Source organism: Pocillopora damicornis, chromosome 13 (genome assembly GCF_964200805.1).
Source record: "Pocillopora damicornis chromosome 13, jaPocDami1.2, whole genome shotgun sequence".
Classification (NCBI taxonomy): Eukaryota; Metazoa; Cnidaria; class Anthozoa; order Scleractinia; family Pocilloporidae; genus Pocillopora; species Pocillopora damicornis.
Genome location: NC_142682.1, coordinates 2477183 through 2490182, shown reverse-complemented (window position 1 = coordinate 2490182; position 13000 = coordinate 2477183). Strand labels below are relative to the sequence as shown.

At 38.7% G+C, this 13000-nt stretch overlaps 3 protein-coding genes across 4 annotated transcripts in view; all 3 read right to left on the bottom strand.

Moving 5' to 3' along the window:
- LOC113687134 (uncharacterized) overlaps positions 1–673 on the bottom strand; it is a 38378-nt gene extending 37705 nt beyond the window's left edge. For both annotated transcript variants that reach the window (XM_089191087.1, XM_089191090.1), the window contains exon 1: positions 545–673. The gene's annotated coding sequence lies outside the window, so the exon portion shown is untranslated. The remainder of the gene's footprint in view (positions 1–544) is intronic.
- Positions 674–5441: 4768 nt separating this feature from the next.
- On the bottom strand, positions 5442–6276 carry LOC113687144 (uncharacterized). Its single transcript, XM_027204851.2, has one exon. The coding sequence runs from the start codon at positions 6132–6134 to the stop codon at positions 5673–5675; it is 462 nt and encodes a 153-aa protein (XP_027060652.2). The 5' UTR covers positions 6135–6276; the 3' UTR covers positions 5442–5672.
- A 3374-nt stretch (positions 6277–9650) lies between these two features.
- LOC149034989 (uncharacterized protein C7orf57 homolog) lies at positions 9651–11999 on the bottom strand. Its single transcript, XM_089191103.1, has 2 exons — positions 11849–11999; positions 9651–11323 (listed from the first exon to the last, which is right to left on the bottom strand). The coding sequence occupies exon 2, from the start codon at positions 11254–11256 to the stop codon at positions 10474–10476; it is 783 nt and encodes a 260-aa protein (XP_089047229.1). The 5' UTR covers positions 11257–11323; positions 11849–11999; the 3' UTR covers positions 9651–10473.
- Between the last annotated feature and the right edge of the window lie 1001 nt (positions 12000–13000).

Genomic DNA, 13000 nt, shown 5'->3' with positions numbered 1-13000 from the left:
GTGAAACCCATTGAAAGCAAGCAAGACACATCAGAAAGGCTGCATGTCAGTCAATGTCATTTTGACTTCTGTTTTGTTCAATAATAAATCAACCGGAAATCACACGAGGGTATCAAACAATGAACATTTCCTGTTCTCGACTGAATTTGTTAGACTTGTTACCCGTACCGTAAAACTGTTTGACAAACGTAAAATTTGATCGTGTTGTAATTACACAAGAACATGAAATGCTAGAAACTGAAGCTTTAGTTCATTTGGAAAGATGCTGCGGAATGTACGTGTAACTTTCTGCCATTAAGCTTCTTTGTCTTCATTGTTCCAAAATGAAACCGAAAAATGCCCTTTTGATTTTAGTAAAACTGTCTACGACAAATTATTTTTACCTTCCGCCTGTGACAAACCCTTAAGTAAATTCACTGCGAAAAGTGCTTTGGAGAACGATAATAGAATTAGCACTTATTTAACTATATCGTTACACACATTCGACAATAATCCCTAAATAAAGCTAAATTCCTTGTCGCTTAGAGTAAAACGGTGAACATACCACTTTTTATCCTTGTCTGTAAAGAAATTCCTTCAGGTTATGGGGTTTTGTCAAATTTTCGTCGCGTTAAGCTGAAGTAAAGAAGGCGGATGGGCTAGACAGTATTTACTGACACCCACCGAAGGTATAAATAGCTGGAGCTTATCCGCGCGCGTTGGTCACGGCTGGAAACGAAAAACCGCCCTATCCTCGATGAAATCACTGTGAAATCTGCTCTAATGATGTCAGATTGTCAGATGATGCCGCACTCCACACAGAGATACAGAGTAAACTGGTGATAATAATCAAGGTATGATAAGGAAAAACACGCTTACTGAAAGAGCAAATTGTCCCCGCAAAAACACCAGCTTTTACGGAAATCACATAAACGAGCCTGGGTTGAGTCCATAGTACGCGGTATTTCTACTCCAGGAGTTGAAAGTTGGTGACTCTCAGGGCATTATAGGGCTGAGGACATCCATCTAAAAAACGGACCGGAAACTGGATATGCTTTAGATGGACAGTAAACATTTAAGTCTGTGTGGTGTTCTTCCCCTCATTGTTATTTTTTATGCACCTCTTTGAATCTGGGAATCTTCCGCTGTTTGTAGCAAAGCTAGGAGATTTTATCTCATCAGCTAAAAGACTCGATCGGCAATCCTTTGTGTGGGGTATGTTTTTTCTGTTGTTTGCCGCGATGTCAATAGTGTATCAAAACGGCCTCCTTTCTTTGACCCTCTCTGTTACGCTAAGCCTCCCTTTCTTCACTTTAGATGATAAACCTCTCTTGTCAATAATTCGGCCGTGTTGGAAAGAGCGAGATTTTCCCCTTAGGTCTCTTGTCGTCACGAGAGGGCCAAAATGAAGGAATTCAAGGCCTGTTTTTTCTCCGAATTTGAGAGTTCCCCAATATACTTTGATCAAAGCATTCCAGTGGCCAAACCAACACAAGATACCTCGAGGAGTTTTTGTAAGTTTTCGCAACTCCTAGGCCGAGAATGGTGTGCACAATTCCACTGGCATCCTTTTCATTTCAGCAAAGGAGTTCGAGTCTCCTTTGCCACCTGGCCATGGTCAAATCGCTGATCAATGATACTCACATCTTTGTAAAAATGGGCAAATTAAGAGATTCACGATCTTTTTTCTCCCCAACTCCTCGAAATTGAAATTGTTTTGCCATTTATTCAACTGAGTCTGCAAATAATAGCCGAAAATCTGGAAAATGCGATGTCTCGAGTGTTACGAAACAGACTGGGCTTACCACCCCAAGGGCAGTTTAGGCAATGAAATGATTAACGACATGTTTCAAAAGAAAGTTTCGACCGATTCTCTTTCAATCACCGTTACGCAGCAAGCTTTTTGTGGCAGTAAATTGCGTGTGGTCTGCTAATTATCTTGATGTACTGTACACGATTCTACTGTAGAAAACCTCGATAATCCTTTGCATCCAATTAAACATAACAAGCACCAATTTCCTCCTCGCTGTCAAAGTTATCGGTGCTTTTTGTTGCGTAATTGATCCACGATCTACACATGGTTGGCATCTGCCTCCAACGAGGGGGGTAGCACCTGGGAAGGATGGGGGGGGGGGGTGACTTCGGAGAGGTTTGATCCTTTGTGAGACAAAATTCATTCATCCCACCACCATAACAAATTTCATGAAAATTGATAGGTAGATTCCACGTTGCCGAGCGTCTGTTCAGTAATAGATCACAGATGGCGTCAAAATGAATTAAGAACAAAATAGTGGCACAGGAGGACCAGGAAAATGTGTCACTGATGTTCTTTCCACATTTTAAAAATCTGCTGTGACCTTCTACTGTGCAGACCCGCGGCAACATAGAATCTGCTTGTTTTATATAATAAAGAAGCAGAAGATTTTGTTATGGCGACGTCATCTAAGCGGTTATCCTTCAACAGATCATAAGTAAGAACGAGAGAATTTCAGTTGATATTTCTCTCAGTAAGAACCAATCAAAATGCCTGTGTGATACAGCTCATCATATAAATTGCTATAAACAGCGGCAAAACGACCTCATTCAGTTACATTCATCGACAAAGTATTTAGAATCAGGTCTAAACAAAAGCTGCATTTTGACGAGATTTGACCCATCTGGGACCGCGCCCCATACGATCCGGGATCACGCACGTAACCGAGCTGGATTCCAGACCAGCACACGTTTCTACATGTTGGCCCTGAGGTTCAACACAAAAATAATTATCCATGGAGAGACTGAAATTTTTCATGAATGGCTGATTGTTGTTTACCGTCCCTTATGCCGCCACACTTCAACTTCAGCATAACACATGTCAGCGGTGATGAGTTCCAAATGGAGACGAAATAAATTGCCATCGAGGTTTCCGTTTTCAAACCAAGCAAATTTTGGTGATTTCACGTCGTTGTTTGTTTGTTTGATTTTTTTGTGCCAGGATGCCGGCTAAGAAATGTTCAAAGTTTAACTGAAAACGCACGTGCTAAGCTATCGTTCCGCCAATTAGTTCTTTTGCATCGTCACGTCCTCGTTGCCTGTCACCGTCGTGGTCCCCTACCTTGCCGCCGTGTGATCATACCCATGACCCTGACAAAAATGTCAATGCGCGCACACGCGAGAAGAAGAGGGGTATTATCGAGCACTGGAGTTTTTAAGGTGGTCGTTGTTGTTGCTGTTTTTACCGTATCGATCTGATATCTTATGTGCAGTCAGAAAGTGATTGCTGATGATATTTTTTAGAACTGATGGTAAGTCGTGAGTGTGAGGGTCTTGTGAATACAAGCAACCTTTGCACTTTATCGAGGAAGTCTGGGTCATATTTCTTGCTCGTCAAGTCCTCGTGGTCTGCACTCTTTGATTTTTTAAACGGAAAAACGCACGGAATTTGATTTAAGGTGGTCGTTGTTGTTGCTGTTTTTACCGTATCGATCTGATATCTTATGTGCAGTCAGAAAGTGATTGCTGATGATACTTTTTAGAACTGATGGTAAGTCATGAGTGTGAGGGTCTTGTGAATACAAGCAACCTTTGCACTTTATCGAGGAAGTCTGGGTCATATTTCTTGCTCGTCAAGTCCTTTTTTAAACGGAAAAACGCACGGAATTTGAAGACGTGTAAATGATAAAACTTAAAATCTGCCTTTAACTTTTCAATATTCCGGAAATAAACAAAGTGTTTAAGGCAATTTGTAGAGAACAGTGTGTGCACTTCTTGCTGTTAGGGACTCACAGCATGAACTGTGGATCTGTGTGCAGTTGTCAGAAGACTGAAGCGTGTGGGTTTAGTTGACAAGTGATAACTTGTTAATTATTTCCTGTAAAAGGTCATAGTCACGTCAGTTTCCATGTCGAAACGCGTCTACTTTTCTTGTAAATCAGGGAACAACAACTAAGAATAAATAGGGAGATTTAAGGATGAAAGAATCTGTTCGCCAAAATTGAAATTACATTTTTCTTATGTACTAATGAACTTGTTTTGACTCCTAGTTTTTCGAAACAATAATTTTATTACAACAGAACTGAACTTAGAACAAATACGTTTTATAAACTGGCTGTTTTCAGTTTCTCTTTATTTCGATTTTTCGTTAGCATGTTTGTTTGAATGAATATCTAAAAATGTCTTCAAACATATTTCAAGCAACAAACCAACCGTTCTGACGATAACCATTTAGTAAGAAAACGTTTGCTATTAAACGTGATAGCACGACACAATTTCTATGCAATAATTATTTCTGTGATGAATTTGCTTTTTTCCTATCTTCCTGTGAAATATTTTGAATTTGCTTTCCCCACGCATCCTATGATATCTATCTTAATGAGAATAAAAGCCTTCAGTTGAAACACTTACGATTCAAAAGTGAAAAATAAAATCAGCTGTTTTCATGCTATTTGGTGTGTATTATTTTCGCCGTACGAGTAACCTCTCTCAAACCAGATGCGTGAGATGTATTCAACGTAGAGGCGTAATGCGTCAATTCAAATTCAAAATAAGTGCAAATTAGGTCTCAAAAACAAAACCTTTTAATGTACTTTGTTACGAACCTGCGTCAAACACGGTAATAAATGCGGAAAGGGAAAGAAGGTTTCCATTAAAATTGGGGAACTTTCAAATTACAGTTTATTTCCCCGCTCCAATCAATATGACAATACATTTCACTGACGCATACGGTGTGTTCTCGTGTCGGCTTTACTCTTTTCAAGAGAAACAGGTTTTCAACTTCGATTAAACTCACGTAACCTCTTTACCCATGAGTTAGCTAAGGAGACTAATTTTTCCCCGCTTCATCAAATAGGATGAATGTGTCTCGCGTTTTTCTTGTTTGCTCATTGAATTAACACTTGTCGCAATTAAAAACCCCACGTAAATCCACCAGTGACTTTGTTTGGTTACGTCGCCAATAATCTCTCCTATCTGTGTTTTCCTAGATGACTTAAATTAAAAAACAAAACAAAAAAACCAAACACACTCACGCACCCTCCCACGTCCAAATTTTAATAATTGATAGCAATTTCATTGCAAACTGAAACTACTCAAAATGTAATCTTCTTCAATGTTTCGTCTATTAACATTTTCATTACCAAATGAGACATCGAAGTATTTACAAAGCATTCAACTTTTAAAAGCATGCTCTCTTGAAATCAATCGTGTGACGTGCTAGTCGATTCATGTTAGCGTGGGCGATGACCAAATTACTTACAATCGTCTCTAATGTATTACGTTACTGCTGGCTGACCCCATTGTCGGCTCAATAGACCCTCTTTGCATGAAAGTCACGTCCGAATTCCAACAGCTATCATCAGCTTGCCAAAAATTAGCACATATTATACGATTTTCGAACCTTTGCGCTGAGTCACCCCACTCGATAAAGTTAATCTTCGCCTATTTCAGGCGCATGAATTTGGAACTATTTAAAAATTACAGTCCTATTTCTTCTCCTATCAGGAAAATCTTCGTGATCTTTCTGGAAAGTTTACATCTCGTGTTCTTTGATGTCTGAAAATACTACATTTACATGAGACAGAGTTTCGCTCGGCCTCCCAGAGTCTATGATTCGTGTGTGTGTTTTTTCATAATAAATGAAGTAAATTCCTTGTCTCTGGAGGCACGATCCTCTTTGCCACGATCGTTATTGTGGCTCGTAAAATATTTTGTTCCATTTATACTGGAATTAAACTAGATCTTCTCTGCTCAACCACAGCGATCTCCTCAGAGTAGCTTTCCTGAATTACAGGCAACATTCGTGAATTTATTTTCCTCTTTTTTGTTTTCACTGCAGTTCTTTCGTTCTCAGGCTGATTGTCTTTAAAAACTCTCAACCACTCTTGTTTCTCTTCAGACGTCTCGGCCCTGAAGCATAAAAATCCTGCAGAAGAACCGATTCGCTCTCCGTGCGGAATCAGAGTAAAAGATGTCTCGTCGTTTTCTGTCAGAGCACAGGACTTAAATCGCAGAAACGCGCGAGCTTTTCTCCCAACGAATGACGAATCTGTGTAGAATACGATGAACGGGTCTGACGCGTTCGTATACGCCTCAGCCATAAGTCTGACTTGACGGCTTGGGTTTTTGTCAGTAGTCAGCGATAAATAACCAGTCTTGGTTGCAGACATGTTTTCGTTCATATTTCCTTGAGTTTCCTCTCTGAACGGACGAGTTACTTTCGCAGAATTTTTATAAACACAACTGTGATCAGATTAACGCAAGGGAATGCAGCCAATATGAAAACGTATGCATGTAGACTGCCTTTTATTTCTCACAATAGGAAATGACGTAATGATCCTACAAATAAACCAGTAAAGCGGAAAATTTTTCCTTGTTTTTTTCTGTTCTTATTCTACTTTCCGTTTCGTGACGTTGGCGTTACCATGGAGAAGACATGTCACTACGTGACAAAACGTGTTCAACGCGCCTTGCGTTACCCTAACACATTTTTCGCGTCGTTTCCAGAAATGTTCTACTCTTTCGAGAAGTTGAAAATCACAAGGCGTTATGAAATTCTCTTCTTATTCTTATTGAATTCCAAAGCGTGTAAGGCCAAATTTAGCGTGAATCGTGGCTTGTTTTGGCAGGCGTCGCGCAAACAAAACCCCCAAAAATTGTCGCTTTTACCGGAAGTGGGTTAACTTTCTGATATTACTGTGACCTATATCGTAAAAAATATTTAATTGGAAATGCTTTTTCGGGAACACATAGCCTTGTTTAGATACTGATATAATGTTTTGGTCTTTGTTGATCTTGTGCGTACGTGTGAAAACGCAAAAAGAGACAAATAATCGAATATTGTAATTAATAAAACCACTTCAATTTACGTTGTTTCTTTTCTTTGCGTGAAATGGTCTGAGATCATTTCGACGTAATTGCTTTGAAAGTAAACACTAGAATACAGCTGGAAGGTACGTTCTAACTTGTATTTGTTCTAATAAAACTTAAAGAAAGAATTGCTATTTACAGAAATTTGTCGCTGTCCAATGTTTGGGACACACCCGGGAAGGAACAGGGCTGAATCAAAACCTTAAAAAAAGTTACGAACTTGATTAAGATGTATCTAAACAGAAAGTTTGAATTTAAATACGTCACAAATTACTTCCTTCTTTCTCCAGCTGAAATCTGATCAGGTTTTACGCTTCATTATGTTGTTGATTCATTAAGGCTTGTTCAATCAAACATGATTAGATATTTATTCGAATTTGTAGCTGAGACGAAACTAAAATTACTGTACTGTATATTTTAAATCGACTGCTTTTATTTGAAACACTTCAGTTACGAGGCAATGTAAGGCTTAAACGCTTATTTGAAAGGAAAAGTCGCGGTTAATTTAGAGAATTTGACGTCCATGTTTATGTCGCCGAAACTTATATGTGAACGATTAGACCTAAAACTGATTTTTTTTATGTTCGTCGAAACTTAGGTCGGGTCAGGGACTCGAGATTCATAACTACGACTCATTCCCTTGATCTAGTTTCTATACTGTATTCGAGTTTCATGTACAAAGAAACCTTTTTTATTTCCTGCGTCAAATGATTATATATAACTGAGATTAACTCCAACTTAACTTTGAGTTCAATATCTGTTGGGCGTGAATTGATTCAGTGTCAGTGACAAGTTTTTCATACTGCGACGCCTTGAAAGGAAACAACTTATGCGTAATGTTAGCACGAAGTTGGAAAGTAATCTCCGCTCATGATTTCCACTATTTCAATACTTCCACAAGATTCATATCGCAGGTGCCGTTGTGAGGCTTAATTGCTTTGAAAGTCATTCATATAATGCATTTGAACTAATCAATTTTCGAGAGATCAAGCAAATTGGCGCGATATAAACATGTATCACATAACAATATCATCACTACTCTTGGCGAAGTCGTCGCCAAGTTAAATATTGAATTTTACTGAAGACTGAAACTGACCCCGCGACCAGAGATCACGCGAGGATGCAAGTTAAACAGAATGGAGACATGAATGAAAACTCAGCTGCTACGTAGGACTTGTTTCATCCTTTTCCGATATTTTTCAAGGTTTATTAAAAGACTTAAAAAGTCTCGACTCGATAAGTTTTTCGTTAAATTCATGTTTATATTGTGATATAGTGATCGATCGTGGAACGAACTTTTGAGATTGAAGGTCGGTTTCATATGATTTTCTCTGGCGAAACTAGAAAGGAACCGAAAAATGTTATTGATACTAGTGGTTTGAAAAATTGATCTTGTCTCTCTAACCATTGCAGGTTTCGGATACCTCTGGAAACAACATGAGGTTCATATATTAGCGCTTTCCATTGATAGACTATTTTTGCCTGTCGTTTTCGTAGAATTCTCGGGATATTTGTGCAACAAGATGTTAATTAAGAAACAATAATTTGCTTCTAGAGTCCACTCGTCATTTAGGGAAGATAAGAAAAGGAATCATTGAATAAACGCGTGAAAAAGGCACAGAACTGTTGGTATCATTATTGAGAAAGGGCCAATATAACTTGCTTTTTGTGATGAACACAGTCAAGTAAAAGGCGGATACAATTGTCTTACTGTAGGCGAGTTATGTCGACCGCGCCCGAAAGAGTCATTTCGGACGCAAACGAAGACAAATGTGGTTCAATATCAGAAGATAGAAATTGTGAAATCAATATTAGTATTACGGGCAAACCGAGTTTACTACGTAAAAATGCGACATGTTTAGAGGGAAAGTATTATGAGGACTACTTAGCAACTAAGTTCCTACCACCTACGACTACAAATTACCAACCCGCATGCAACAAGTTAATTCTGATTAACGCAAATTTCAAGAGCAGGAGTAACAGTACTAGTGTTTTCATTTTGTGGCCCTATCACACCGTAACGCCTACAATAGTAGACCTTCTAAGGGACATGAGAAATTTTATTGAGAGAAAAAGGCGAGTTTGTAAAAAAAATACTCTTCAAAGGAAATAGCTTGAAGTTCGTGAGTTCGAGGTAATATTTATGGTAACCGAGTGCAGTTGAGGAAGGTTCAACTGTTGAAACATGTTTTTTTTAATTGTCGTCCGAAGTTTGAGAATGTTGCGATAAATGCAAATTTGTTTCTGGTCTAATGATTGAAGTGAAGTTAACGGAAAAGTTATCGATTCGGCTTCGACATTTAAAAGTGCTCGATCGCTCAGGCAAAGTGGAAAATAGTGATTGTGATATAGTTCATTGGCCTCGTTCTCTAGGTCACTGATTTCAGCAATAAACATTCTTACTACTTTGAAAAGGCCAAGGCCTCATCTATTCAAGGTGTACATATAATATCAAAAGAATTTCAAGCTTGTCACGTGAAAACACTGAAAAAAAACATGTTTACTTCAAATGAAACGGTCATGTCTCATGGACCAACTAAAGTTCTGTCTCACTGCAGCTTTTGTTCAGTGGTAGCTGAAATTAAGCGCGGAATCTGAGGGTTTGGGGTTCGACTCTCAATGGGAACTAACAATTTTTTCCTTCGCCCCACGCTCGTGACAAGACTCGTAAAATTGTTCTAAACACGTTTACTTGTTTTTCTAATCACACCGTGTCACGTACGTCGAGGCCACATCGAGTGCGGTCGGAATTCTCGGATGGTCTGGAATGTAGTCGATGAGTCGCCGATTTTTCCTCGGTTTAATTAATGGCAAAGGACAAATATCTCGCGTTCTCGACCGGTGCCTTTATTATTGCGCCACACATTTGAAATAAAAGGCGCACTGCGAGTCAGAGTTACTTGTATGATCTTATATCATTGGAATGCGACAGGAGGCATCGACGATAAACAATTGTACCTGATAATGTTCAATAACATCAAAAATTTTTTGCACGCTCTCGTTCCTTCTTGTTTGTTTTTAGGTGGCTTTAGAGAAACAACCTATCATATTGACAAAGGGGTTCTATTTTGTTCGTTCCTGGTAATCGTTTTGCCAGTTTCTCGGTTCTTTTAGGTACAACTGCACAATACCATGCAGGTTAAAATAATGTTATTCCACAAGGAAATGTCTAAAACTCAAGAGAAATTTAAATAAACTCGTAACATTTGATAGACAGGGCTTTTAAGATTTTTGCATGACGTTCATATTTTTTTAAATCTTATTGATGGAATATTTGCTTATCTTCAACTGGTACATGTAAGCTAAACATTTTTCTTAAGCTCGACAAAAACTTTTTACAATGGACTATTTATACAACATATAAAACCCGATATGAAATTAAATTAACACAAAGTACCCCACACTAAACGCGAGAGACCTGCTTTCACAAAAGTCTACAAATTTGTAAAGTGATGGGACGAAGTTTCTTATTTAAGTCAATTTTTCGAAACTTTTTTTTCAGAACTTAACTTTCCGGTTAATATTCTGAATTAATCTTCGCTGGAATTCTCTGACTGTTCATTAATTAGCTTTGCAATGGTCACTCGCTATGATAGCAAAACCTTGACTTTGTCTGTTTGTTCCGTAGCCCCAGTCTTAGCGGTCGAATAATCATTTCTTTAAGGCCTTCACGTACCACTTTTCATGCCATTCTGTAGCATAACTTGAACTGAACAATTTCCTATTGTTGGACAGCTGAGATTTCTTAGAGGACTTTGGCAACTTCACCTTCTTCTTCGTTGGTACAAACTTTTTGGGAGAGCCCAGCTGCGCAGACTTTTCCCTCGCATTCTCGTTTACCACCAAAGGAGGCAGCTTGTTCGATTTTTCCTCTTCGTCTCGCTTCCAAAACGACAACCTGTCGAAGCCGAAGATCGGGCGATCTGGAATGCGATGTGATGCGCCCAGCGACATGATCAACTCCTCTGATTCCAAATGCGTCATATAATCCGGACGCTGATATACAATGGGTTTTTCAAGTTGAGAAATCTTATAACACCGTTTCCCATACGTAACGTTGTATCTGTTATGCCTCTCCTCTTCACTGAGTTCTTTTTCTTTGTCCATGTCACTATCGTGGTAATACCACGCGGCTACTTCGTATCTTTTAGGCCCGCTGTTTTCGCGTTCGTTTTCTTTATAACATAACAGGTTCTTTCGCCCGCCAGTTTTGGCTAACTTCACGTACTTTGAATCAGTTTCCAAAACTCTGCCCACATTTCGATATTTGTTTTCAGTAACTAGCCTGGTTGTCTCGTTAGTCAGGTCCGGCACTTGTGAAATAGGAACACGCTGAATTGGTTTTGAGTCTGGCTTTTGACGAGGAACGTAATAACAGTACCAAATTTCTTCCCTCTCTGGCCTGTCCAAAGGCTTGTAAAAGGGTTTGGCCATATTACTTAAAAAGCCTCCAGGCTATACTTCACGAGTCTCTCCATACAATCTGAACGAAAGTGATTCACTAACAGAATGAAAATTAATCCTCGATGGTGCGTCAAGTTGAAAGCTTTTTCACAATTTTAAACATTTGAACAAAAAAATTACATCAAAGGATTTTTAATGAGTATTGTTTATCTCTCTACCAGCTAATGAGAAAGAGAATTGTCCACCGCAATTGTAGGATGTCGAAAACTTTTATAAACAATTCTTTCAGGAGAGAGTTTAGTAGCTTGAAACTTGCAGCTGTAGTCAAAACTATATTCTTGCGCGGACGGACGGATGTTAAACGAAAACGAGTACGATTCAAATTAGGGCGAAAACAAACAGAAAAAAATCCATCTTCGCTACTCATTAGCACTTGATTTAAAAGTGAGAGATAAACAGATAAAATCAACACATAAGAAACACACTTTTACGATTAGGTATAACAAAGTTTTAGAACCATGCTATCAGTAGTTACAAACAAAGCGCACGAGTCGAAAACAAAATGTTCTTATCGTAGTTTGGAGTCGTTTTAACGAGAGATAATAAATTTAACGGAACTTACTCGTTTGAAGCCTAGCTTTGGCTCATCATTTGTCGTTGTTTCCTTAATGAATTTTATCAGAGTTCTGCGGCGCGAGGTCGTGTTCTTCAATTACTGGCGTTAGTGTTCATTATTGAATTATGACGCAGTTTAGCAGCTTGCAGCCTCGTACGAAAAACTGGTGTGGAATTGGATCGATAACGACATGCATAAAAAGTAATTGGTGCGCTAATTTGTTGATCAGAGATCACGATCTGAGCCAATAAATGAGGCTAATCAAAACTGCGATAAAATTCTCGAACGAGATTGTTTTTTAGCACTTATAAAACAGTGTACGTGTCTTGGATGTGTAAGTGTAAATCACTCGTATGATTACAGACCGACTTGGACTACTATAACTAATCCTCTGAGCGTAAACCACGCTAAAATAACCAACGAACTCATAAAGCAATTTCCAGCATTGAGTGTCAAATATAATCTGGGATCGCATATTCGCTGATATTGTTTCATTTCCTTCCTGTTACTGATCTAAAAAACTCGCTCCTCCTTGCTTCAGCAATCGGACGCAAAACTGAAACCAGGGAACCTTGCTCAGTCGCGTTTTCCCGCGCTGTACGCAGGCTCCTTGCTCGCCTGAAATCTCAATAGCTCCTTGGTGGTATTCACCTATGCTCTGATTGGCTGCTAAGATCAATCTGGCTTAGCTTTCAACGAACTCGATGGAGATGGGCTCTACCAATAATTTAATTCACTTTAACTCTATCCATTTCGTTATCCTTCACGCACTCATTAAGAAATGAAGAAATTCGATGGCATTTCCAAAAGTAAGTGAACTCACTGAGAAATTGGTTGCGGTTTATATAATGAGAATAATCTTTTGTCAACAGGAGATCAACAAATGTATGCTTTCTCACGAAAATATGTGAATCCTGTAACCTTTTAATCCTGAGTTAATTAAATCCCGTTTATGTACTGATCTCACCGAGTCTTTACAACACTCTGTCATTCTGTGGATTAACAGTAAAACGAAGCAAGTTACCGAAATACCATGGCGTTGTTTCACTTTCTCATGTTTTAAATAAGCTAGTTGATTCGTTTGAAAGAAAACAATATACTGTAAATTGAGAAAAAAGAAACACAGACAGGATAAGAGAACTAGAAAAAAAAATGTAA

Coding starts and splice junctions, on each gene's coding strand:
- LOC113687144 (XM_027204851.2), bottom strand. CDS start 6,134: ATGAACGAAAACATGTCTGCAACCAAGACTGGTTATTTATCGCTGACT.
- LOC149034989 (XM_089191103.1), bottom strand. CDS start 11,256: ATGGCCAAACCCTTTTACAAGCCTTTGGACAGGCCAGAGAGGGAAGAA.